Consider the following 27,218-nt stretch of genomic DNA (forward strand, 5'->3'; position numbering starts at 1 on the left):
TTTTAAAACGTTAGATTTCAAATTTCAAGAGTCACAACTTGTTATAAAACATTTTCAAATCATTTCAAACTTGTGTAATCGATTACACAATACTTGTAATCGATTACCAGTGTTTCTAAATGTTATGATTTTTAAATTTAAACATGAAGAGTCACATCTGTTGATGTGTAATCGATTACACTGTGATGGTAATCGATTACCAGTGACTTGTTTTAAAATTTTTTACCAAAAGTCACAATTCTTAAGGTGACTTGTTTTTGAAGATTTTTTTAAAAGTCACAACTTTTAAAGTGACTAGTTTTCAAAAAGAGTCACAACTTTTAAGTGACTAGTTTTCACAAAAGTCACAACTCTTGAAGTGACTAGTTTTGAAGAAATTGCCAAGAGTCACAACTTTTAACTTGAGTTATCAAATAACTATAAATATGAGACCATGGCACGAATTTCTAGAATGAATAATAGATTTCTTTCATTCATTTCTCTTCGTCTTTCTAAAAGTTTTTGTTCAATACTTTCTCTTTCAAGATAAGTTCATTGACCAAAAACTTGTGATATTCTTCTTCTTCTTCCCTTCTCCCTCTTGACAAAAGATTTCAAAGGACTAACTGCCTGAGATATCTTATGTTTCTTACAAAAGATTTCAAAGGACTAACCGCCTGAGATATCTTTTTTCCTTTCCCTTTATACAAAATATTTTAAAGGACTAACCGCCTGAGATATCTTTTGCATCCCCCTTATAGAGAATTCAAAGGACTAACCGCCTAAGAATTCTTTGTCTTAACACATTGGAGGGTACATCCTTTGTGGTACAAGTAGAGGGTATATCTAGTTGGGTTGTAATACTGAGAACAAGAGAGGGTACATCTCTTATGGATCAGTTCAAGTGGAGGGTACATCCACTTGGTTGTTCAAAGAGAACAAGGGAGGGTACATCCCTTGTGGATCTTTGCTTGTAAAGGATTTTACAAGGTTATTGGAAATCTCAAGAACCGGTGGTTGCTTGGGGACTGGACGTAGGCACGGGTTGTTGCCGAACTAGTATAAATCTTGTGTTTGTCTTCTTCTTCCCTACACTTTTTACTTTTTCGCCGTGTACTTTTATTTCCGCTTTACTTTTGTCTAAGTTATTGTTTTTATTCTTTACTTCCTCATAACTTAGTAGTAAAGCCTAATTGAATCTAGTAATATTAAGAAGGATAATTTTTAATTAGTCAAGACACGTTCATAATTAATTCAACCCCTCTTCTTAATTATTCCGAGACCACTTGATCCAACATGGTAACCCTATAGAAGAGTTCTATATGACTAGAAGACTTAGGTAGGGAGATCCTATTGCCCCTTTACAATTCCCGGTTGTTGTAACGCCCTATTTTTCGTAAAATAAATTAAAAATAATTTTATTTAAAAATAAATAGAGTTTTAGGAAAATAATGAGGTTTTTATAATCAAATAAATAGGAAGAAATAGTTTTATTAATTAAAATAATGGTTTTAAGGTAAATAAAATAAATATATGTTCTTAGGAAATAACAAGGAGATTTTATTTATTCATTTGATGGGAGTAAAATAAAGCTTCTTTTTATAAAATAAAAAAATAGAGTAAATAATAGGCCGAGAGTACCCTAGCTATAAATAGAGACATATTAGGTTAGTTTTACATTTATGATATGTCTCTACGCTCTTTTTTTTCTCTCAAATTCATTTTCCTTTCTTCCTCTCCTAAAATCCTCTATTTTTCCTGCATACACTCAAACATATCCCAGTAAAACTACGATTTCAGACTCGTTAATCGTTGAAGCGTTGTGAAATTTGAACACTTGGTTCAAAACTCATTTTCGCACATCCCCACCGTTGGGATTTGCGAAATATATATCTTTGGTGAGAGAAATGTCCCTCGCACAGAGACAGTGAAATGAAGGTTCCAATCCTTTCTCTTTCTCTCTAATGCTTGGAAACCCTAGCCACTATCACTATCGGACTACACACGTGAGCCCGCTTAGAGGTAAGGGATGAGTTTATTGTAATTTGGGTTAGAATGAACACGCGTAAGGATACTTGGACGATCAAATTAGGATTTATTTTGGGATGTTAACCGTATTGTGATTCTTCCTTTATGATTATAATTACGTGATTGTTATGTTTGACAGGCCAATTGATGCCCTGATGCGAATTGATTGATAAAATTGAGTGCTCTTAGTGTTTTCATGTTTTTGAGCTATGATTTTGATTCCTTTGATTTTGATATGATTATGTGAAATTGTTTGAGGGGTTTAATCATATGAACATAACATATTAATATTATTATTGTGTGACATCTTTATAATGCATGAGATATGATAACGTGTTGTCTAGGGATTATGGAAGTGTGATGAACTATGTGTAAGTGACAAGTTGAGTATGTGTTAAATTGTGAGATCACACATGTGTATTGAGATGTTATGTGCATTGAGTTGCGAGTTATGAACCGTACAATCACACGACTGTAAAACCCTTTAAGGACGACGAATTAGTGTGCGACGAGTATTGTGATGGGATCCACCGTGGAAACCCGACGAGTTCAATCACTTTGAGGTGCGATGACTTAAAATTATTTTGAGAATAATTGAGGAGTCATGTGTTTTGTACAGTTAATAGATAGAGTTTGTGTGCTAAAATATTTTTTGGGTTGGATCTAAATCAGGAGGGAGAGGCCCTGACGGACTCTTCAGAGTGTAGTCCTTGGGGGTAAATACACTCGATTTGAATGTTCCTTGAAACCTATGTTGATCCCATATGGTTGGAGCGTTCTTGCAAAACAAAGTGACCTTGACTGATCTCTCTATTATTTTACCACATTTCATATAGGATTAAGTCTTAGTGTATTTGTTGCATAACACTTGTGTATTGATCAATATTGATTGTTTGAGTGATACCGAGTTTTAATTCTTGAATACATGAATGGTGTGAAAATGTATGAGACGTGTAGTGTTGAGATGTGATGTCACACAATAAGTGGTGGAATGACGTGAGTTGTGTTTAAGTAAACTGTATTTCATTTATATGATATGTATATCTATGTTGTTATGTTTCTCTCTATTAGTTAGGAATGTGATCCCTGTGTGTTATTTGTATTTGAATCCTATGATGATCTTAAACTTTGTGTTCGTGGGAGAAAATGGTTAGGTGGATAGCTATGGAGAACCTTATGCTAAAGGACGTTGGAACACAATGTTCAGATAGGATGTGACATTGGGACATGGGTTTCTGTATTATTTGCATAATATTCTGAACATGGTACTTTATGTTATTCCGCTACTTAATTTGTTTCCTTTTGTAAAAAAAATTGGATGGCCTTGTTTTGGGCCATAAATGTTTTCTTACCCTTATTTGATAAGTTTTTAATTTGGTGATTAACGCGAATGCGAACCTTTTATCCACATGAGCTCCTTTATGTTTATTGAATAAAATCATTTTAATTAATTCCGTATTTTCATGTATGATATTATATAAATATGTATGTCAGGATAGAGGGTGTCACAGTTGTTGCAGAGGGCTTTTCTGGTATGATGAGGATTATTCTTAGGGTATAAGGTTGGTGGGCGTGAAGTGACTGTCTTATTAATGCATTTTGTTGATGATACTTTGTTCTTGTTGAGCCTATTCCATCAAAATGTATGAAGGCTATGCTCAAATGCTTTGAACTTGTCTCTGGCTTGAAAGTTAACTTCTACAAAAGTAGTTTAACTTGTATTGGTGTGAGGGATAATGTATCACAAAGGTTTGCGAGGTGGTTGAGTTGTTGTTTGATGAGAATTCCTTTTGTCTACCTGGGTATCCTTACAAGGGGTAATCTTAAAAAGGAACCCACTTGGATTACTATCTTATTGAAGTATAGTAGTAAACTAGCCTTTTGGAGGCATCATGCTCTATCCTTTGGTAGTAAGGTGGCACTAATCAAATATGCCCTTTCTTCTTTACCTCTCTTCTTTTTTTAGGGTCCCTAAGGGTATTATTAGGAGGCTAGAGAGTATCCACAGGTAGTTCCTTTGGAGAAGGGGGGGGGGGGGTTAAGGAGAGGAAGAAAATTAACTGGGTTAAGTGAGAGTTGGTGTGTAGGCCGAAAGAGAAAGATGGGTTGGGGATTAGTGATCTAAAGTCATTTAATGAAGCATTGCTAGATAAATGGTGGTGGTAGATTATTCAAGATCAACAAGGACTATGGAGGAAAGTGTTGGTAGCTAGGTATGGCGTAAGTATAGGTGAGGGTGGGAATAGGAACTCTAGTTTGGATTCGATGTGGTGGAGAGAGACTTGGTGGGAGTGTGTGGAGAAAAGAATGAGGTTCTATACAATTGATGAAAATTTGACAGTTTTTATCATAAAAGTTTAACATATTAATAAGTTTTGTAAATTGTTGTTAACAATTTTTTTTATGTAGTTTAATTTAAAAGTTGAAAAAAAAGTATACAAATTTTAATAAAATAATGTTTTAATAAAATCCAAAAATTGAATCGAATTAAACAAAACTATAAAAATTAATTTAGTTTGGTTAAAATTTTATTTTAAATAAAAATTAAATCAAACTCAATTATATATATTTTCTAAGTTTGGTTCGAATGATTTTTTGATAAAAAAACGAACCAAATTAAGTCACCAACATCCCGAGTAAAATGTGTTCAAATATGGAGGTGTTGGTTGGGACAAGGAATATATTTATTCCTTACTTTTTTTTTTCCTTTTCGTCTGTAATTTTCATATGGGTATTTCTTATGCCCATTCATTTAATATATATTATTTTTTGCCGGAAAAAAAAAATAGAAACTATGAGACAATATACCGGATAAACAAATTCTCTTTCATGACGTATTGCTTGAAAGATAGAAAATGAAGTTAGCAATTAGGCAATAACTCGATTAAACAAGTGAAATCTTGCAACCACATCGGAGGAAGAAAAACAAAGTAAAAAATAAATACATGTTTTTGACACAAATATGAGATGAAATCGTGATCTAGTTAAACATTTTTTTGTTCGTTTTTTTAGTTTAGATATTTGGTATAATCCAAGTCAAACCGAGTAAACTCATTTAAGGGGCTTAATGACTATTTTTTTTTCTCTGTTCACAAAATTCAAATGTATGACTTCACCCGAAGACAACTAAAGCTTGCCACTAGCTAGGACCAACAGACGTTGGCCTTGTCAAAATATTTTCAGCTCGAGATTTGTATATCCAGCATGAGCTTTGTGTCGGTCGAAAAGATCTTGAAGTGCTTCAACAAACTGACTATGTACTTTGGCAACCTGAAACAAAGTATAATTGAAGATAAAAAAAAAGTTTACTAAGCTCACATTAGTTGATATCTCATGATAAATTGGTAATGTTAGCTTAGGAAAGAGGTTATAGAAGTCACTTAATCCTATTTTGTCTTTAGTAGTCTTAATAACACACTCTTCCTGCTATTATCTTTCCAACGCACTAATTAGTGACTATCTACTTTGCAACTTGAAACCAAGTAAAGATAAATAGGTAATCACAGATAACAGGTTTACTCAACTGCAGCTCCCATTAATTGATATCCCATAATGAATTGGTAATGTCAGCTTAGGAAAAGGAGGCTATAGAAGTTACTGAATTGTAATTTTTTTTCCTTAAAAAAGTGTTAGCAACACATTCTATAATATCTTCTTTTTAACACATAAATGATAAAGGTGATCCACATATTTAAAGAGACCCTCATAAATTATGTATTTACCTGCTCCATTGTTGGTTCTGGATTTTTCTCTAGCTCAATTGGTCTACCCACGACGATATACAATGGATTTTTGAATGGTATAGGAGATCTGAAGGCAAGAGTTGAACATTCTAGGTTATGAACAAATATAGTTCTTTTCTTGTCATTGACAACAAATAGTACTAACTTGTTTAAGATCTGTTCCCCGCAATAGTAATTGAATTCTACTCTCCTTTCTAAAATCAATTATTTAATGAGTATATGAATGTATTCTATATTGAAAGAAAATTAGTTGATTCATTCCTCGTCAAAAATCCCTTGCAAGTGAAAGCAAGAACGAGAGTAGGGACATGAAAAAGAGATAGACACGCACCCATAAATACCCCAGAAAAATAATGGAATTATCTTCAAAAACCTTGCAAGATTTTGCATTAACCTTCCTGGAGGCTTCCACCACTTGTAGGCTTTTGTCTACAAATATTGCACCAAATAGCGAGAGATGATGAATTTGTGTAAAGAAAAAATAAAATCAGTTCATTAACAAGATCTAAATATATGGAAATATAATAAACATATATATAGGTACATGCACTTTAATTTTAATAGTTTAATGAAGCTGATATTTTAAGCCAGCAACGATTGCAAGTTGGATATATACATGGTATAATTAAATAAAAGAAAATTAAAGAATACAGCTCTGCTCAAGAAATACCTGGCCAAAGCAGAAAACTGGAACAAGGGGTAGGCCCATTTGCAATGCTATGCGGACAAATCCTCTTCTTTGCTTAAGAAAGGCAATCTACAATATTCTTAATATACTATTAACCCATTTGAATTTGAAATATATCATAAACATTTCCTACCGATACAAACAGTATTTATAAACTGATCTAATCTGACCCAAAACCAAAGAGCAAGAAAGATCCTATTTGCAAAATTAAAAATGATCTTATAGGAACCATCAACATTAGTCACCAAAATATTAATCAATTGATGAAATTTTCCTGATAAAACTTTCATTTGTGACTACACAATGATACAATCATTAAATCATACACAAGAGGGAAATATATTTCTGGTTCAAAGCTCTTGGTAATTTGTTCAATAAATGAGACAATTTTTCTTTATTTAGTGCATGATAATTATGCACAATTCTCAATTTCAGCTACTCTCTTGTGTTCAACGTCTAGGAGAATTTTTCACATGATAATACAAACAACTCAACTATACAACTCAAGAATGTTATTGGCTTGTCAATTTGCAAGAAATACAATACAATGGGTTGAAATATTTCAAGTTTTTGAGCTTGAAGCAAAAGAAGTATGTAGTTGGAGGTGGTGGAGGAGATTGTTTGTGTGGGAAAAGGAAATCTGAACTTAGAAGAGAGGAGCCTCTAACTCAACTAGGAAATCTGAACTAAGAGGAGCCTGTAAGTCAACTCTCAATGTCAACTTATTCCTTCTTGTAGAAACGGGTGGATTTTGGAGATACTCAAAGTCAAAGCATAGCAATCCTTGCACATTTTGGAAGTGTTTTGTTCCTTTGAAGGTTTTGGCTTTTCACCGCGCTTATGTTTTGAAAGATTGGCAACTAGAGGTAATCTCCTACATAGAATAGTAATTATTTGTCACAGGGGATTTCTTGAGTAGGTATGTTTTACATGTGATGAAAATTCAGATCATTTTTTTTTCTTCATGTCCTGTGTCATATCAGACTTGGTATGTTGTCTACTCATGGTTTGGATTCTCACAAGTTCTACCACGACACAATCAAGTCTACAATGAAAACATTAGTTTGTTTAGAGGAAGGAGGCTGATAGGCAAAGGAACATCCATGGGAGATGATGCAATCCTACCCTCCAAGGATATTAGATAGAAGACTCAAAGAATATTGAATCAGCGATGCAGGAGAAGGCCCTAGGGTTCTCATGAGCCTTAGGGTAGATTTTGGACCCATGGACTAAGTATGAATCCACTTATCTTTGTACATATTAGATTAAGATTTCATTATTTTTAAGCCTTGTATTTAGGGTTCCATAGTGTAGGGAGGGTACCCTAGTAATATAAGATTTTTCAACCCTTGTATTTTAGGGCACCTAGACTAGTTGTAGTATTAGGGGTAGTTTTGTAATTTCACATGCATTGAGTGTACTGTTCAATGTGTGTATTGGGAGACAAATTTAATTGAATTGGGAGAAGTCCAATCCAATTAAATTTTGGTCTAGCCTAAGGGAGAGGTGAACATTTGCTCGCTACATCCCATTGTCATATCATATAATCACACTTGTGCATGTTCTTCATGTTTTACATGTCTCATGACACCTAAACACACTTAGTGGAGAATCTTGGACTTGATCTTGGATTAGTGGGCTGAATCATAATTAGTGAAATTTTGGCTCCAAATTTGGCTCCACAAATTCAAATTCAAGTGGAATTTTAATAGAAATTTAAATTTTCCTCCAATTTTATGTGACACTTAGGCTATAAATAGAGACCTTGTGTGTACATTTTTCAACTTTGATCATTTGAGAAATTACACTTCAAAATTTAGACCTCATTTGAGACAAAAATTTTGTGCCCCTTCTCTCCCTCTCTCTTCACTCATCTTCTCCTACCTTCAAGCTCTTATCCATGGCTTCCTATGGTGGTGAGCTTGTTCTTGATTCATCTTCTCCTTGAAGTGACGTCTTCAATCACCTTTCCTCCTTCTTTATTATGCTGTCATTGATCTTCAAGAAGCAAATAACTCCATTGATAAAGAAGATCCAAGGTGAAATTCTGATACCAGGGGACAGATGTCGTACCGGATGTCACGACATCACGCTTCAGAACATGCAGATTATATGTGTCCGTATGAACAGATTAAACAAGTAAATAACACAAGAGAATTGTTAACCCAGTTCGGTGCAACCTCACCTACATCTGGGGGCTACCAAGCCAGGGAGGAAATCCACTCTCAATAGTGTTAGTTCAAGGTCTAACAGCCCCTGTTTACAACCTTCTCACCTAACCACTACCCGTGCGATCTCTACCTAAGAGCCACTCTTAGATATGAGAACCTCCGCTCACTCCCTCTCACTCACACTCCCGTGTTTACAATTAAATCAAAGACACACCAGAGATCAACTCTGAACAAAAGAGATCAACTCTACACACTAGAGATCAACTCTACACACAAGAGATCAACTCTACACACATAGGTCCAACACTTGATGTTAGGATAACATCAAGGTGGCTCACAAAAGACTCAAGTCCCAAAACTCACAAAATAACTCTTCAATCCCGGACTTGGTACAGAACTCGTGCAGCCTCCATGATTATATAGCAATTTGCGTTTCTGGGCTGCAACGGCTTGTGCTGGAGGAGATCTATCTTCTTCTGAAAAAATCTGCAGTTAAAGAACTAAAAGATAACTTTTGATCTTTTAGTTTGAATCTTTAATCTTTAATCTTTAATCCCTGAACGAACTCTTCTACTTTGAAATTCGAACTATAATGATCTTTTAATTCGTTCCTAAAGATAGATCTTCTTATCTCTTGCTAACTGCACAATAATCTGTTAAAGATATAACAGATTTATGTGTCCAGTATTATCGGGCCGGATGTCAGGACATCGTGTCCGACATCGTGGATCCTGCAGCTTCACTTCTGCACTTGACTTTTATCTTGCATTGTACAGCAACTCCAGTATTCTCGGGCAGGATGTCAGGACATTGTATCCGACATCGTGGATCCTGCAACTTCAATTCTGCACTTGACTTTTATCTTGCATTGTACAGCAACTCCAGTATTCTCGGGCAGGATGTCAGGACATTGTATCCGACATCGTGGATCCTGCAACTTCAATTCTTCATTTGACATTTTATCTTGCCTTGTGCATTGTGCAGCCCGATCTTATTCCTTGACATAACGTTGGACATCATGTGCAGCAACTCCAGCTTTCCTTCATTGTCTAAGTGTTTATGTTTTAACAAAATCTTAGCCAATCTTTTAAAGCTCAGTAGAGCTAAACACTAACAATCTCCCCCTTTGGCAAATTTTGTCTAAAACATACTTAGACACTTCCTGAGCAGGTACGAGCAGTTATGCAGGTGGGATCAGCAACTTCCATTATCAGAGTAATCAAGCACAGCGGAAATTCTTCAAGTTGCAAATCTACAAGTCTTCTCCAGGATGTCAAGACATCTCTCGTGACATCAGCTTTCTGCTACTGCTCCCCCTGTCTCCATGCTTACTGCAGCATCTTCTATCAGCTACTAGTCTTTTCCAGGATGTCGAGACATCTCATGTGACATCCGCTTTCTGCTCCCCCTGTCTTCATGCTCTTACTGCAGCATCTTCTAGCAGCTTACATCATTCATCATCAGCAGCAGTCTCCCCCTCAAAATCGTATACATACAACTCCCCCTCAAAATCATCAATCATGCATACATCGTTTCCTACTGCCATACATCGTATCAATCATGCATAATACGACTATTGCATACATAGTATCCTACTACTCAAAATCATGCATAATAGCAAGCATAATACTATTACTCCCCCTTTTTAGACATAAATTTGGCAAAAGTAGGATGCATGAAATTAATGTGCAAATATTACAGACCAGTAACTAGTAATTGTTCAAGGGACATGCCCCTTTAGCTAGTAAAAGTAAAAATAAAGGTCTGATGATCATGGGGTGGCTTCAGAATCATCATCTGATTCTGTCTCTTCTGCTGCGTCTTCCTCTTCCTCAGTAGCTTCTTCTTCTTCCTCGGCTGCTTCTTCCTCTTCTTCAGCTGCTTCACCATCTTCCTCAGCTGCTTCACCATCATCAATGCCACTTTCTGAGAGCCTTTTGATTAGCCGTTCCAGCTCCATCTTCTTCTCTGTGTTGGCTTTGATGGTTGCTTCCAGCACCTTGCATGTGTCCTTGAGTTCAGCAATCAGAGCATCCTTGGACACAGCACCTGAAGCAGCAGCTTTCCCTGATGTCGAGACAATGTCTGGGACATGTGTCCCCTCAAACAGTTTGTAATGCAGGGATAGAGGAGATTCTCTTTTCATCACAGAGTCAGTGTAGTTTAACATATTGGGATGCTGACTCAACATAATGCCACATAATACAGTAGGGAAGGCAATGGGTAATTTGACAGCAAAAGATTCTGCATGCTTAACAGTTTGATCAAAAATATAGTTTCCAAAATTAAATTTGGATTTGGTTCCAACAGCATACAGAAATTTACCCAAACCTGTGGCAACAGTGGAAGTATGATTGGTGGGTACCCAGTTTGCAGCACCAATCCTGTGTAGAATTGCATACTTCACACTTAGCTTCCCTGCTGAAAGCTTCCCTTTCTTTGGCCAATGCTGGACTTGTTTGGCAGTGATTTCCTTGGCAATCTGATGCTCAGAAACATCAATATCCATCACTCCATCAGTAGGTCTGCCCAGATATTTGTTGATCACAGCAGGGGAGAATCTAACACACTTTCCTCTGACAAACACTCTTTGATAATCGTCACTTTTTCTGTTTGATATGTCAGAGGGAATGTTGACAATGAATTCCCTGACTAGGCCTTCATATCAGTCTCCCAACTTGGTGACTGTCTTCAGTAGTCCAGCAGCCTTGATGAGGTCCATGGTCTCCTTGCAATCCAAGGCATCTCTTCCCAGTTCTCTTTCAACCGCAAGTCTGCGTTGATACACATATTTCCACTTTTCAACATTGCCAATGGAGTGGAAAGAGATGTTGTCCAATGGTGCATCAGGAACATTTCCAGGCACCTTTCTTCCAGATTTCTTGGCCCTCTTAGATGTCGAGACATCTAGTTCGACATCATCATCAGAATCGGATGAGGAAATTTCTTTCCTTTTCTTGGAGGGGATAGCAACCTTGCTTCTTCTGGATGTGGTAGGAGTGATTGGAGTGCTCTTCTTCTGGGCCATAGTCTTGATTCGTCCAGACCTCTTGATGGGAGTTTTCCCTTTCCGGCTTTGTAATCGTTCTGCAACGCCTGGTGCCAATCTGTTGGCAATGGGTTCTTCATCAGATTCTACTTCTTCCAGGTCAATGAGGTTACCTGGAGCAGGTTCTGGTGCCCTTGGTGCAGGGGTCTCCTTTGTCGCTTGATCATCTTCCTCTGTTGATCTCTCTTTGCTGGGGGAAGAGAGTACTTCAGCATTTGGACCGGAAGATGTTGGAACATCTTTCTCAGCATCAGGCACGGAAACATTCGGGGTGGAAGATGTTGGAACATCTTCATCAGCTTCAGGCACGGAGGCTTCTTTCAAAATGCTACTCACAATACCGCGGATTTTCTTGTCCATCTCCGTGTCTACTTCCCTAGGACTTGTTGCAAGGCTAGGGTTTTCAGCAATCTTCACTCCCTGTTGTCTTCTGGGAACCAGTTTCTCAGGGACAGAAGCTTGACCAGGAATTATTTGTATGGGTTGGATGTTGAATTCTGGTTGTTCCTAGTGCGGAGATGATGGTACAGCGGGTGAACCAGAAGCGGAAGTTTCTTTTGGTGAGGTAGCCATGGAAAAGCAGAGCGTTTGGAATGATTTCGTAAATCTCAGAAAACTATTGGGAAATGCTGGTGAAAACACGAATGCCAAGCAGATATAAATTTGAATGAAGAATGTAGAGGGGCGTGTGAAGCAACGGTCGAATTCGTTTTGGCTTAATAGTGAACGTGCTATTAATGTTAAGTGATTCGTTTGGGCACGTTCAGATTGCTGTAGTTGCTATAATTCCTCTAGCAAACAAATGCCCAGCTTGCCCCTCAGTTTTTCAAACTGATTTGCATCCAAAGCCTTTGTGAAAATATCTGCTATTTGTTCCTCAGTGTCAACATGCTTCAGTGTGATCACTTTATCATCAACAAGATCTCTGATATAGTGATGTCTAATGTCAATGTGCTTGGTTCTGCTGTGTTGAACAGGATTTTTAGAAATATTAATAGCACTCATGTTGTCACAGTACAATGTCATGACATCTTGTTCGACATTGTACTCCTTCAGCATCTGCTTCATCCAAACTAGTTGTGAACAGCTGCTTCCTGCTGCAATATACTCGGCTTCTGCAGTAGATAGGGACACACAGTTCTGCTTCTTGCTGAACCATGAAATAAGGTTGTTGCCCAGATAGAAGCATCCACCAGAAGTGCTTCTTCTGTCATCTGCACTTCCAGCCCAATCAGCATCACAATACCCAACCAGCATTGAATCTGAACAATGACAGTACATAATCCCATAGTCACTGGTGCCATTTACATATTTCAGAATTCTCTTTACTTGAGTCAAGTGACTTATCTTAGGATTGGCTTGATATCTTGCACAAACACCTACTGCATAGGTGATGTCGGGTCTGCTAGCTGTTAAATATAGTAAGCTCCCAATCATGCTTCTGTACAGACTTTGATCAACACTGGTGCCTGCTTCATCATTTGACAGCTTCAAGTGAGTAGGTGCAGGTGTCCTTTTATGACTGGCATTCTCCATCCCAAACTTCTTGACAATGTTCTTTGCATACTTGCTTTGTGAGAGGAATATGGAGTCTTCCATCTGCTTCACTTGAAGTCCCAGAAAATAAGTCAGCTCTCCAACAAGACTCATCTCAAATTCAGATTGCATCTGTTGAACAAAATGTCGAAGCATCTCATTCGACATCCCTCCAAACACAATGTCATCAACATATATCTGTGCAATCATCAAGTTTTCAGCATCTTGCTTGACAAAGAGAGTCTTGTCAATTCCTCCCTTCCTATACCCTTGCTGAGTAAGGAACTCTGTTAGCCTTTCATACCAAGCTCTTGGAGCTTGCTTCAATCCATAGAGAGCCTTCTTGAGCCTGTATACATGGTCTGGATGAGTTGGGTCTACAAATCCCCTTGGCTGCTCCACATAGGCTTCTTCATTCAGGTATCCATTCAGAAACGCGCTCTTCACATCCATTTGGTACAGCTTGAATTTGAGGATGCAAGCTACACCAAGTAACAATCTGATGGATTCAAGTCTAGCAACAGGAGCGAACGTTTCATCAAAGTCTACGCCTTCAATCTGAGTGTAGCCTTGAGCAACAAGTCTGGCCTTGTTCCTGGTTATAACACCTTCTTCATTGGTTTTGTTCTTGAAGATCCACTTGGTGCCAATCACATTAGTTCCCTCGGGTCTCGGAACTAGCTCCCAGACTTCATTCCTTTTGAATTGCTCCAATTCTTCTTGCATAGCATTGATCCAGAACTCATCAGTCAGTGCCTCTTTCACATTCTTGGGCTCAATTTTGGAGACAAAGCATGAGTTGGAGACAATCTCAATCTCCCTTGATCTTGTAGTGACTCCTCGGTTTGGATCTCCTATAATCAGCTCCTTGGGGTGCATCTTCTGGATTCTAATGGAGGGTTTCTTGTCAGGTTGGTTGATGTCTGGTTCATCTGTAGCAGGATCAGAGTTTTCTGCATTTTCTGTACTTTTAGCTGCATCTGCTACACTGTCTCCCGATGTTCTGACATCTTCTTCGACATCCTTCTTACTTGCTGGAGTTAGATCATCAACAACCACATTGATGGATTCCATCACAGTTCTGGTTCTGGAATTGAATACTCTATATGCTCTGCTGTTTGTAGAGTATCCCAGGAATATTCCTGCATCACTCTTGGGATCCATCTTTCTCCTTTGCTCTCTATCTGCTAAAATGTAACATGGACTTCCAAAGATGTGGAAGTGCTTGACAGTTGGCTTCCTCCCTTTCCAGATTTCGTACAGTGTGGTTGGAGTTCCTCTTCTGAGTGTGACTCTGTTGTGGATGTAGCATGCTGTGTTCATGGCTTCAGCCCAGAGATTATAGGGAAGTTCTTTGGCATGAAGCATGACCCTAGCAGCCTCTTGCAAAGTCCTGTTTTTCCTCTCAACTATGCCATTCTGTTGTGGTGTAATGGCTGCAGAGAACTCATGAGTGATGCCTTCAGATGTGCAGAATTCAGTGAACCTGCTGTTTTCAAACTCTCTGCCATGGTCACTCCTGATTCTCTTGATGACACAATCTTTCTCTCTTTGAAGTCTTAGACTCAACTCTTTGAATACTTCAAAGCTTTCTGATTTCTCTCTGATAAAGTTGACCCAGGTAAATCTGGAGAAATCATCCACAACAACATAGGCATACCTCTTTCCTCCAAGGCTTTCAACCTGCATAGGCCCCATCAAATCCATGTGAAGTAGTTCCAGCACCCTGGAAGTGGTCTGATGTTGAAGCTTCTGGTGGGACATCTTGACTTGCTTTCCAATCTGACATTCACCACAGATTCTGCCTTCTTCTATTTTCAGATTGGGGATGCCTCTAACAGCACCTTTGTCAATGATTTTCTTCATGCCTCTTAAGTGCAGATGTCCAAATCTTTGATGCCATATTCTGACTTCATCTTCTTTGGAGGATAGACATGTGGAGGAGTAGCTGGTTTCTTGAGGTGTCCATAGGTAACAGTTGTCCTTTGATCTGCTGCCCTTCATTAGAACTTCACTCTTCTCATTTGTCACCAAGCATTCTGACTTTGTGAAGTTTACATTGAATCCTTCATCACACAGCTGACTGATGCTGATCAAGTTTGCAGTCAGTCCCTTCACCAGCAGTACTTTGTTCAGACTAGGAAGTCCATCATGAACTAGCTTTCCCATTCCAATGATCTTTCCTTTAGAGCCATCTCCAAATGTCACATAACTAGTGGAGCAGGGCTCAATGTTCACCAGGAATTCTTTAACTCCTGTCATGTGTCTGGAACAGCCGCTATCTAGGTACCAATCTTCCTTAGCTGATGCTCTAAGTGAAGTATGAACAACAAGACTGACAATCTTGTGTTTTGGAACCCACATCATCTTCTTTCTGCTGCTGCTACTTTGAGTACCATGATGTGGATGGCCATGTAGATGATAGCAAAAGGGCTTTATGTGACCATACCTGCCACAGTAGTGACACCTCCACTTCTTTCTTTTGCTCTTTTTCTGCTGCATTCCATGATGTCGAGACCGATGTTGTGACATCGTGGCTCCAGTGCTGTTTTTGGCAGGAACAAATTCTGTCATGGTTATTGTGCCAGCAGATTTATGATTAAGTCCAAGTCCTCTCTGGTCTCCAACATTCTTCCCAAGCTGTAGCACCTCATCAAGCATATCTGAGCCTTTATTCAGCATCTTTATTGATTTGGTCATGTTTTCTAATTTAGAGTTCAGAAAACCGACTTCTCCTTTAAGCTCAGAGATCTCCTCTTTATGTGCCTCCTTTTCAGCCTCCAGATCTGCAATGACCTTCTTCAGATGTGCTTCTTGCTGAAGAATCTTCTCACTTTTGATGCATAGTTCTCTATAGGATGTAGCAAGCTCATCAAAAGTGATTTCACTGTCTGTATCACTTGAATCTTCAGCAGATTCAAATCTCCCAGTGAGTGCATTCACATCTCTGTCAGAGTCACTTTCTTGTTCACTTTCTGTATCAGATCGACATACAGAAAGTCCTTTCCTCTGCTTCTTGAGATGAGTGGGACATTCAGCTATGATGTGTCCATAGCCTTCACACCCATGGCATTGAATTCCTTTGCTGTGACTGGGCTTTACATCTGATCTTTTCTGGTATTTACTGCCTTTCCTGATGTCGAAAGGGATGTTCTGGACATGTGGTTTCTGCCTCTTGTCCATTCTGTTCAGCACTTTGTTGAACTGCTTTCCAAGGAGCACAACTGCCTTAGTCAGACCTTCATCGGTATCCAGGTCATACTCATCTTCTTCTCCTTCATCATTGGACACGAAAGCCAAGTTCTTACTCTTCTTTTCAGCCCTATCCGAGAGTCCTAGCTCAAAGGTTTGAAGGGAACCAATGAGTTCATCTACTCTCATGTTGCAAATGTCTTGGGCCTCCTCTATTGCAGTGACTTTCATGTCAAATCTCTTAGGCAAGGATCTGAGGATCTTTCTCACCAGCTTTTCATCTGTCATTCTCTCTCCCAAGGCTGTGCAAGCATTGGCAATTTCAAGAATGTTCATGTGGAAGTCATGAATACATTCTTCCTCCTTCATCTTCAGATTTTCAAATTTTGTGGCCAATAGTTGCAGTCTGGACATCTTCACTTTGGAGGTCCCTTCATGAGTTGTTTTTAGGATCTCCCAAGCATCCTTGGCCACTGTACATGTGTTGATCAGTCTGAAGATATTCTTGTCAACTCCATTGAATAGTGCATTCAAAGCTTTGGAGTTTCCAAGTGCCAATTCGTCTTCTTCTTTAGTCCAGTCTTCTTCTGGCTTCAATTCTTCAGTGGGCTTTCCTTCTGTGTCCAGCATCTTGGGATGTTCCCAGCCTTTGATGACAGCTTTCCAGGTTCTGCTATCCAGTGATTTGAGGAAGGCCACCATTCTTGCTTTCCAGTATTCATAGTTGCTTCCATCAAGAATTGGTGGTCTGTTCACTGGTCCGCCTTCTTTCTCCATGTTCATCAGAATTTATCTCCCTAGATCTCACTCAGTGATTTCGAGTGCCTGCTCTGATACCAATTGAAATTCTGATACCAGGGGACAGATGTCGTACCGGATGTCACGACATCACGCTTCAGAACATGCAGATTATATGTGTCCGTATGAACAGATTAAACAAGTAAATAACACAAGAGAATTGTTAACCCAGTTCGGTGCAACCTCACCTACATCTGGGGGCTACCAAGCCAGGGAGGAAATCCACTCTCAATAGTGTTAGTTCAAGGTCTAACAGCCCCTGTTTACAACCTTCTCACCTAACCACTACCCGTGCGATCTCTACCTAAGAGCCACTCTTAGATATGAGAACCTCCGCTCACTCCCTCTCACTCACACTCCCGTGTTTACAATTAAATCAAAGACACACCAGAGATCAACTCTGAACAAAAGAGATCAACTCTACACACTAGAGATCAACTCTACACACAAGAGATCAACTCTACACACATAGGTCCAACACTTGATGTTAGGATAACATCAAGGTGGCTCACAAAAGACTCAAGTCCCAAAACTCACAAAATAACTCTTCAATCCCGGACTTGGTACAGAACTCGTGCAGCCTCCATGATTATATAGCAATTTGCGTTTCTGGGCTGCAACGGCTTGTGCTGGAGGAGATCTATCTTCTTCTGAAAAAATCTGCAGTTAAAGAACTAAAAGATAACTTTTGATCTTTTAGTTTGAATCTTTAATCTTTAATCTTTAATCCCTGAACGAACTCTTCTACTTTGAAATTCGAACTATAATGATCTTTTAATTCGTTCCTAAAGATAGATCTTCTTATCTCTTGCTAACTGCACAATAATCTGTTAAAGATATAACAGATTTATGTGTCCAGTATTATCGGGCCGGATGTCAGGACATCGTGTCCGACATCGTGGATCCTGCAGCTTCACTTCTGCACTTGACTTTTATCTTGCATTGTACAGCAACTCCAGTATTCTCGGGCAGGATGTCAGGACATTGTATCCGACATCGTGGATCCTGCAACTTCAATTCTGCACTTGACTTTTATCTTGCATTGTACAGCAACTCCAGTATTCTCGGGCAGGATGTCAGGACATTGTATCCGACATCGTGGATCCTGCAACTTCAATTCTTCATTTGACATTTTATCTTGCCTTGTGCATTGTGCAGCCCGATCTTATTCCTTGACATAACGTTGGACATCATGTGCAGCAACTCCAGCTTTCCTTCATTGTCTAAGTGTTTATGTTTTAACAAAATCTTAGCCAATCTTTTAAAGCTCAGTAGAGCTAAACACTAACACAAGGCTTACAAGCTCTACATGGAGCTACAGGTGATGGAGTGTGTGTGAGAGAAGAGTAGGCTGATGAAAACACCATTGATAGGGGGAAAATATCTATTCTATCACTACTCTAAATTCTACAACTAAAAGAGGTTAAAATAACATTTTTTATTCTTGATTACTTTTGTTAGAGGGATACAATATATTTATAACAAACACACTCAAGCAACCTAGAACCTACCGATGAGATATTATTTATATTTATCTATTATCATTAAAAGACAAATAAAAAACATTAATACTAACGATGGGTCTAAAACTACACAACACTATTAAGGTTGATGCTAGGTGCACCCAGCATTATTGCTGGTGCACCCAACATTTTTTAAAAATATCAAAATTGCCCTTGCGCTTTCTTCTCATTTTAAAAACTGTTATTTTTTTAAAAAATTTCCCCAGCCATTTTTGCGCAATGCTTCTTCTTCGTTTTCTCTCTTGGGTGCGCAGTGCTTCGCCGTATTTTCTTTGTTTTCTTGCGATTGGTGAAGGTGGAGGTGCTGGTGTTCATTGTTGCGGTGGTTGGTTCTTCGTCGGCGACATACGAGGTACGCATTTGTGCTGGGTGTGCGTGAGGGTGGTCTGTAATTTGTACGGATAAAGTTGATCTGTAAGGTTGATACGTATCAAGTTGATCCGTATGTTGATATTAAGCATACAGATCAAGTTGATCCGTAAAAGGCTTAGGGATCAAGTTGATCCATAAGCTTCTTGCGGATCAAGTTGATCCGTAAGCTTCATGCGAATCAAGTTGATTCGTAAGCTTCTTACGGATCAAGTTGATTTGCAATAAGCATAAAAATCAACTTGATCCGTATGTTTGTTGCGGATCAACTTGATCCGCAAGAAGCTTACGGATCAACTTGATCCGTATGCAGCTTCTTTCATGTGTAACCTTTGCGGATCATCTCTAACACTATTGCGGATTATCTCTAACACTATTGCGGATCATCTCAGTCCTAACATTTCTCTACTGCGGATCAACTCAAAGGCTATGCGGATCATCTACACCTAACCTATGTCTAGTGCGGATCAACTAAACGCCAATGCGGATCAAAAGAAGCCATAGAAAATGTACACCACCCACAATGGAAAAAAAAACACAAAGGACACCATGGGGAGGGAGAACACAACTTACCTCGACAATGCCGACGAAACGCGCAAAAGCAAGGGGACTGAAGAAGAAGAAGAAGACACCACCATGTGCGCAGAATCAATGGGGCCGAAGAAGAACGGCGCAAGGGCTTGAAGGAGAAGGGTTGCTGAAGAAGTGCTGAAGAAGAAGAAGAAGAACGGGCAGAAGAAGGAGAAAGCGCAATCACGGCATGAAAAAGGGCTGCTGGGTGCGCAAAAGTTTTTTAAAAATACCGAGGGGCATTTTTGCCTTTTACTTTTTAGTATTGGGTGCACCTAGCATCTCCCCACTATTAATACTCTATTGGGCCTAAGAATAGTAGATTATTCACAGAGCGCATAAAACTTTTGTTTTTATTTCGTTAATTCAAAACTAAATTTTATTACAAAGGGGTTGTTTTTATTTGGTTGGTACCGGATCTTATAAAAGTAAGATCCTGGTCTTGGTTTCTAGCAACAGCACAAGGACATCACTACACTTTTTCAGATTGGTCTTGAATGCTTTAAAAGTTGTTGTTAACTTCTCTGCTGCAGAATTAAACGTGCAAGCTTGGAGACTGCAATATCTTCTTTCCACTAGCTTATCTTGATGCACGGGGATGGAATTAATAAATAGTTGGTACATGATTAGGAGTCTATGGATTACACTAGGCGGATTGTGGCTTATGTCATGTACTATGATTTGGGGTAACTTAGGCAGCATGTGTACGGAAATGCCGTAATCCTTAACCTTTGATGGATACCCCCAACAGTAGGCAATTAATGAACCTTTTCAGTTATGAATCAATCGGATCAAATAATAAAAATATATATGAAGGCTGAGTAAGATGGGCAAAAGAAAACACTATACCTCACAACCAGGCTCCATAAAAAATGTTTCTCGAACTCCACCAGGTACTAAAATGCAACTGTAACCAGCTTCCAACGAGGAAATGAAATTTTGCTTTGTCACTGGCGTAAATCCTAACCATGTCCATATGTGTCTCAAAAATGGTATATAGAATACCTATCCATTCAATGTGATGAGAAGAAACTTCAATTCAATACTTATATGCTTTAAAATTTACATTCATTATATATAGTCTCAAGTAAAAGCGTAAAACCCTTACGGCGCTGCTAGCAAGAAATTTTGTTTTTGCAAGAGGCATGAAGCCAGTGCTGTCACCAAGTGCAACAATGCCAATTGGAAAAACCGAGTGTGGTTCATACCCAAAAACTGCATGGAGGGCATGTTGTTACTATCAATGATTCGATTGATAATTGATAATTAAAAGGAAAAATTGTAATTTTGATTCTCTTATAATTTTAAATTTATAATTTTGGTTATTTTATTTTTAAATTAAGACATTTAATCTTTTTTTTTTAATAAGTAGTTTTTATCTTTCTGTTAATTGATTATTCAAAACGAAACGTTGACTTTAATACAACATATTAGTGTTAACGCGATACTCATACAAGGAGTTGACATAATATTTATGTAGGTTAAATAAAATGAAAAAATAAAAAATGATCTCGGTAAGAATAATAAACTATTAAAAGAGGTATTTTGTTTAGTTAATTTTATAAGCACTATTTTGTATGTATCATTCATTAATCAAGAGATATTAATTTTATTCGAATTATAAAAGTTTATAAATTAAATGAAATATTTAATATTTAAATATATTTAGTACTTAATTCTACATGTATTTATTTTTATTATAAAAATTTATTTAATATAAAGTAATAAATTACTATATATAAAAATTTGTTTTTATTTTATTATAGTTTTAAAAAAATTACATAAAAAATATATAGATTATTTTAGAACAGTATTTTATGTAATTTATAGATATTAAGTAAATTCAAAATAATATTTAAATAATCTAAAAAATTATTTATTATTATAATCAAAATAAAAATTTGTATTATTTATATATAAAAATAAATTTACATAATTTTATTATAAATTACAAAAACTAATTTATATAAATAATTTACATATTAATTTATATAATTTTGTTGATTTATATAATTGGTATTAAAAAAATTATTTACTAAATAATTTTTTATAGCTAAAACGAAAAATTAACATGTAATGTTTCCTAAAAAATATATATTGAAATTTTCTTAATTTATATAATTAGAATAAAATAATTTTTACATATTAAAAGAAATTTACATTATTTGTATAATTTGCATATTAATTGATGTAATTATATAGATTTGTATAATTAGAGTAAAAATAATCTGTAAATTAAAATTAATTTATATATTAATTTATGAAATTTAATTATGAATTGGTAAAATAAAAATAAAAATATGTAAACTATTCAAAATAAAAAAAAATAAAATGACATAAAATAAAATTAAAAAAATTTACATATTAAATATTTTTAATTTATATTTTTTATAATTCGAAAAAAATTAATAACTCTGATATGTAAAAAATAGTACTTATAAATTTAATTAAAAAAAAGAGTATCTTAATAATTTATTATTTTATCTTTAAATAAAAGTTTGTGAATTTTACTCCTATTAAGATTTTTTTACTTTTCACTTTATTAACCTCTTACAAGATAAATATTATGTCAATAATCTATATAAGCTCATATTAACACCAAAATGCATTTCATCAAAGTCAATTTGAATGGTAAATTAATAATTAACTAACAAAAGGATCAAAATTGTTTAATATGAAAAAAAATTAAATGTTTGATTTAAAAATAAGAGACTAAAATTATAAAATTAAAACTTTAAAAAGACTTAAATTACAATTTAACATGATCATAATAAAATACAAATGAAAGAGGAATAATTTTCACGGGGTAATGCTATTTTCACAAAAATATCTCAATTTTTAAAATAAGGAGAGAAAAATAGAAGTTTAGGATAAGACTAGTGATGCAATAAAAAGAAAGGGAAAAAAACAAAGTATTGTTAATGAAATTAAACTATGCTAATTACAATTCCATGTATACCCAAACTTCCAAAAACCGAAGTCAGCCAAAACAATATGTTTACATAACTTTGTAAATCCTATTTCTAATCTAACTCTGGTCAAGGTTAAGGACGACATTGTTTCATCCATATATATATATATATATATATATATATATATATATATATATATATATATATATATATATATATATCTATTTATAATTTCTACTATTATTCTTGAAATTTCCATTTATTATAATTAAAATGTATTGATAATTAAATTCAAATATTGATTAACATATTATCTTATTTGACGGCAATTCAAAAAATTAAAGTCAAAGACAGTTATTTTTCTAATGAGAACAATAAAATGCAGTTCTCAAAGAATAATGTAAATATGCAATGGTTAAAAGTGTAAATTTTCTGAACCAATGGTCTCCAACCCTCCCAAAAATTTAGTAATGTTAAACTTGATGCATCCCTCACCAAATTACCCATTATATGGGAAAAGGGACATGATGATCCCAATAAATATTCCTCACAAGCCCCTTTCCTAGAGTGCAAATTAGCAAGATCCATCACCCAAGACAATAAAAGAGGCACCATACCAGCTTCCCCCAAAAAAGGCTAAATATGATTTTTATTTTACCTCATGTCATGTCAAGTGTGCGTCAAAGGTAAAATTAACATTATATTTGTATTTATAATAATGACATTTTAAAAAAAAATTACAAAGCTTAAAGTATTTTCATGTTGACCAGTTATGATAAAGGGCATGTTCGGATGTATGTCATCATATTTAAGTTAGTTTTTATCTTTTTTGTTAGTTAAAATTTTTCTTTGCCTGCATAAATAATTTTTTAATAATTTCTAATATTTTTCTTAAAATTTTTTTGTTTGAAGAAGTATTTTTTAAAATATTATTTTTTATCTTTTATATTTTATTTTCTTTTCTATTCTTAATGTATTTATCAATTTTATTATTATTTTTAAATAAAATCATAATTTTGTTATTTTTATTATTTTATATTTTCATTTATTTTAATATTTAATTTTATCAAATATTTACAATTTAATAGATTAGTTTTATAACTTCTAACTACCTACTGATCTTTTAGCTAATTTAATAGTTAAAACTTAAAACATAAAAACAAATGAGAAAATTAAGTCGATGGATTGGTACAAAGTACAAACCATAAGCTTGATCAGGACGAAAGGCTTTTGCTTCTTCTACGTGAAGCGTTATGGGAAAATAGGAGCAAATGTGCTTGCATATGTATCTGAAAATATAACCATAAACAAATTGCTCAAATAGTGGGCTTCAAACATCCAAGTAAAACTAAAAAGATTTTAAAAAATAAGTAGAAATAAAAAAAGCATAGAAAGGTAAAGTTACTTGGACAATTTATGACCAAAAATGCTGTTCTCATCCACAGGGATGAGCACGAACACCAAGAGCAAACCGAACACCCTGAAATGCAAATTGCAAAACCCATTTAACATCATGAACAAATTGTAATTAATTAAACCTGTTCGTGTTCGTCAAAGAGATGTAAAGGATGGAAATATAAAGTGGGTTTGATAAAAAAGAAAAAAACTTAATAATAGAGACAAAATAATTTATCAATAGTGAAGAAAATTTTCTGTATAGATAAAAGGAAATAAACAACTGAGTGAGCAATTTACTAACAAAAGTAAATAAATTAATGATTAAATTAATATTTATCGATAAAAAAATATACATAACAAAAATATAAGTAAAAGACGAACAAGAGTCCTTTGGAGAGAGGAAGGAAGACTGTGGCCCAGAGTATCAACGCAAGGTTGAAATGAATTGCTCCAAGATACAACACCAATGCAGGAACCGTCTTGAACACATTGCGTGATTCAGAGAACTCTTCTACTCCATTGAACACTTTCCCCATGCTTTGTTCGCTCTAGTGTGGGTAGTTGGTTGACATGGAATTTATGCTACGCACCTTTCCTTTAAGGATAATAAAAAAAGAGACTTGAAAAAGAACATCGAGATATTTCTTTGCCCACACCTGGAAAATGACTTTAATATCCTTTTCGTCTGCATCTGTGACTACATAATGGATATACGTTGCTGAAGAAGTAGCTTCCGTGCATTATTTTCTCATCTGACGTGAAATTACAAATGGATGTGCCTAAAAGCCGCACAAGCTAACACACTATAGTGAATCTGTCAGAGTTTTCTTTAACGTAATCTCCTTCATCGATGATATATAGACCGTGAAGTAATCCTATTTGTTCAGCATCAGGGAGTTTAAAAAACACTGACTAAACCAAACTGTAGAATGGAACTGAATTATAACAATTGAACCATTTTTTTATCAAAAAAAGTTTTAAATATCCTTGAGGTTTATGATAAATGATCAAATTTTATTTTAAATTTTTAGTATATTTTTTTATTGTTTTAAGTTTTCGATTTAAAATTTTATTTTGAGTCTTTGTTATTGGTTAAATGATAATGTATCATTTTACAAACTAATCTTTCAAACATTACCAATGACTGTAATAGTCTCTGACGCCATCACTTTATTAACAATCCAGATTCAAAACAAAAATTTTAATATATCAAAGACTAAACAAAAAAAAAAATTGTTAGGGACCTAGAACAAAATTTGGTAATTTATTAAGAACTTTAAACATATTTATGCCAAAAACAACTAAATTAAAATTTTTATTATAAAAAAAATAAACAAAATTATTTGCAAATAGAAATCAAACTAGATAAAAATTAGGTTCGGTATATAGACCAGTCCGACCAGGTCTAGAGAACCCACATTTTAGATGGGTTAGATAAGTTCGATCCGTAAAATATATGGACTTTCTTATAGGTATGTATCTAGTCTGTCAAAGCCCACAAATAAGCGAACAAGCCCGCAAGCCCAAATACTCATCTAAAAAACTCTTAAAAACACAACAACTTAAAATAGGATCAAGAGAGAGAAAGGTGCAACAACTTCAATAGAACAATAGCTTCAACCAACAATGTCAATTGGAACTATGACAACGATGAGTGTTGGTGGCAGGACAACGACGCGACGAATGGAGAAAAGCATGACTGTGGGACCTTGAAGGAGGGGCAATGCAAGGAAGAACTATTGCTTCACTCTAATTCCAAATGTGACTTACGTGAGTGTCGAAGGAGGGGTGGTAATGACATGACTTGCACGAGAGGTTGAAGAAGGGAAGGACGGAGGAGGCACATGTTTGATCTGAGGAGTGAGGACTGAGATTTTGATGAGAAGAACAAAGGAGGTGCAGTTGAATTTGAGGAGTGAGGATTGAGATTTTGATTTAGGGTTTCTCTCCCTCTCGTGTGAAGTAAAGACTAGAGTCTTTCTCCCTCTGACCTTTACTATCAAAATGCACAACATCATTTCCCTTTGGTGTGTAGGCTAATCCTTGAATCCACATATTAAGTTCATGAAATCGGTAGGTTTCACGGATCAAGCCCAAATTCCCTTATGAGGATGTAATTTTTTTAAAAATAGGTATGTTATCTGTGTGGTCCACGGATCTTGGTTGGTATACCTACCCCTAATAAAAATTCAACTACTGCTAATCTTTCCTTTATGCTCAAGAATAGTTTGGTTTGTAATTCCAAAATAATTTAGTAGGTCTAAAACACAATTCAGTTGGGATTTAATAAAATAGCTCACCGAATTAAACCAAATTAGTAGTTCAATTATGTCCAAGTGTTAACTATTTTCTAATTCAATTAGGTTTGAACAAATTGTTTTTCCAATTTAATTTCTACATAGTTTGATTCGGTTCATTTTTTTATCACCCCCTATTAATGTTTGTTGTTTCTATTCAAATTAAAGTTGTTTATAAAAACATGCTATGACTACACTAATTCCATATCTTAGTTGACACCAGAAGAATAAGATAGACAATAGTAAAAAATTGAATGCATAAGATCCTACAATGATTCAATCATCCTTCTCCTATAAAAAGTGCATCAAAACCTCACTCAAGACTAACGAAAAGTATTCATACATTGAAAAGGGAGAAAGAATTAAAGAGAAATACTACTGAGTGAAAAAATCCTTTGCGTAGAAAAGTCATTGTACTAAGGATGACTTCATTGTAAACACACTCTTTAAGTGATAGAATCTCTTATTCTAAAAACTATTTGTTTGTCAAAGCCATGAGTGGCTTAGTGACAAAACAATAGTTGAGTATTCTTAGATTCAAGGGTTGTGCTAGTAGTGACCTTGAAAATACTTATAAAGCTTAAAGTGACAAGTCAAAATGCTTGTTGCAATCAAACATTGATTAGTGGAACCCTTTATAGTTTTGTAAAGGAGAACTAAACATAGCTCAGGTTGAGTGAACTAGTATAAATTGAGTGCTTCTACTACTCTCATTTAACTTTTCTGAGTATGTCTTAAGGATTATTATTGACACAACTTTGCACATAATTTTTATATTAAACTGTATTTTGAATCACTATTTTACTAAACATTGGATGATAGTCCATAACACCTTTGTTAAACACATGAGTTCTATAATTGGATGACAATTCTCTGAGAACTTGTTTTGCCTGTAAAATCATTTCCATTACAAAAAGATTTCTAAGTTTATCTAACTCACTATTCAACTCCTCCTTTCTAATATG

At 35.7% G+C, this 27,218-nt stretch overlaps 1 protein-coding gene across 3 annotated transcripts; it reads right to left on the reverse strand.

Annotated features, from left to right (window-relative positions):
- Positions 1-4,923: 4,923 nt before the first annotated feature.
- LOC114389724 (diacylglycerol O-acyltransferase 2D-like) lies at positions 4,924-24,709 on the reverse strand. Of its 3 annotated transcripts, none has more exons than XM_028350468.1 (9): positions 24,338-24,709; positions 23,964-24,038; positions 23,762-23,847; positions 20,755-20,861; positions 20,496-20,651; positions 6,421-6,507; positions 6,124-6,179; positions 5,730-5,817; positions 4,924-5,277 (listed from the first exon to the last, which is right to left on the reverse strand). In XM_028350468.1, exons 1-9 carry the CDS (start codon positions 24,490-24,492, stop codon positions 5,176-5,178), a joined length of 912 nt encoding a protein of 303 aa, XP_028206269.1. In that variant the 5' UTR covers positions 24,493-24,709; the 3' UTR covers positions 4,924-5,175. The 3 variants fall into 3 exon arrangements, with proteins under 3 accessions (XP_028206269.1, XP_028206270.1, XP_028206268.1); XM_028350469.1 differs by having other exon boundaries at positions 6,145-6,179; positions 24,338-24,708; XM_028350467.1 differs by having other exon boundaries at positions 6,082-6,179; positions 24,338-24,703.
- Between the last annotated feature and the right edge of the window lie 2,509 nt (positions 24,710-27,218).

Source organism: Glycine soja, chromosome 16 (genome assembly GCF_004193775.1).
Source record: "Glycine soja cultivar W05 chromosome 16, ASM419377v2, whole genome shotgun sequence".
In the NCBI taxonomy this organism is placed as follows: domain Eukaryota; kingdom Viridiplantae; phylum Streptophyta; class Magnoliopsida; order Fabales; family Fabaceae; genus Glycine; species Glycine soja.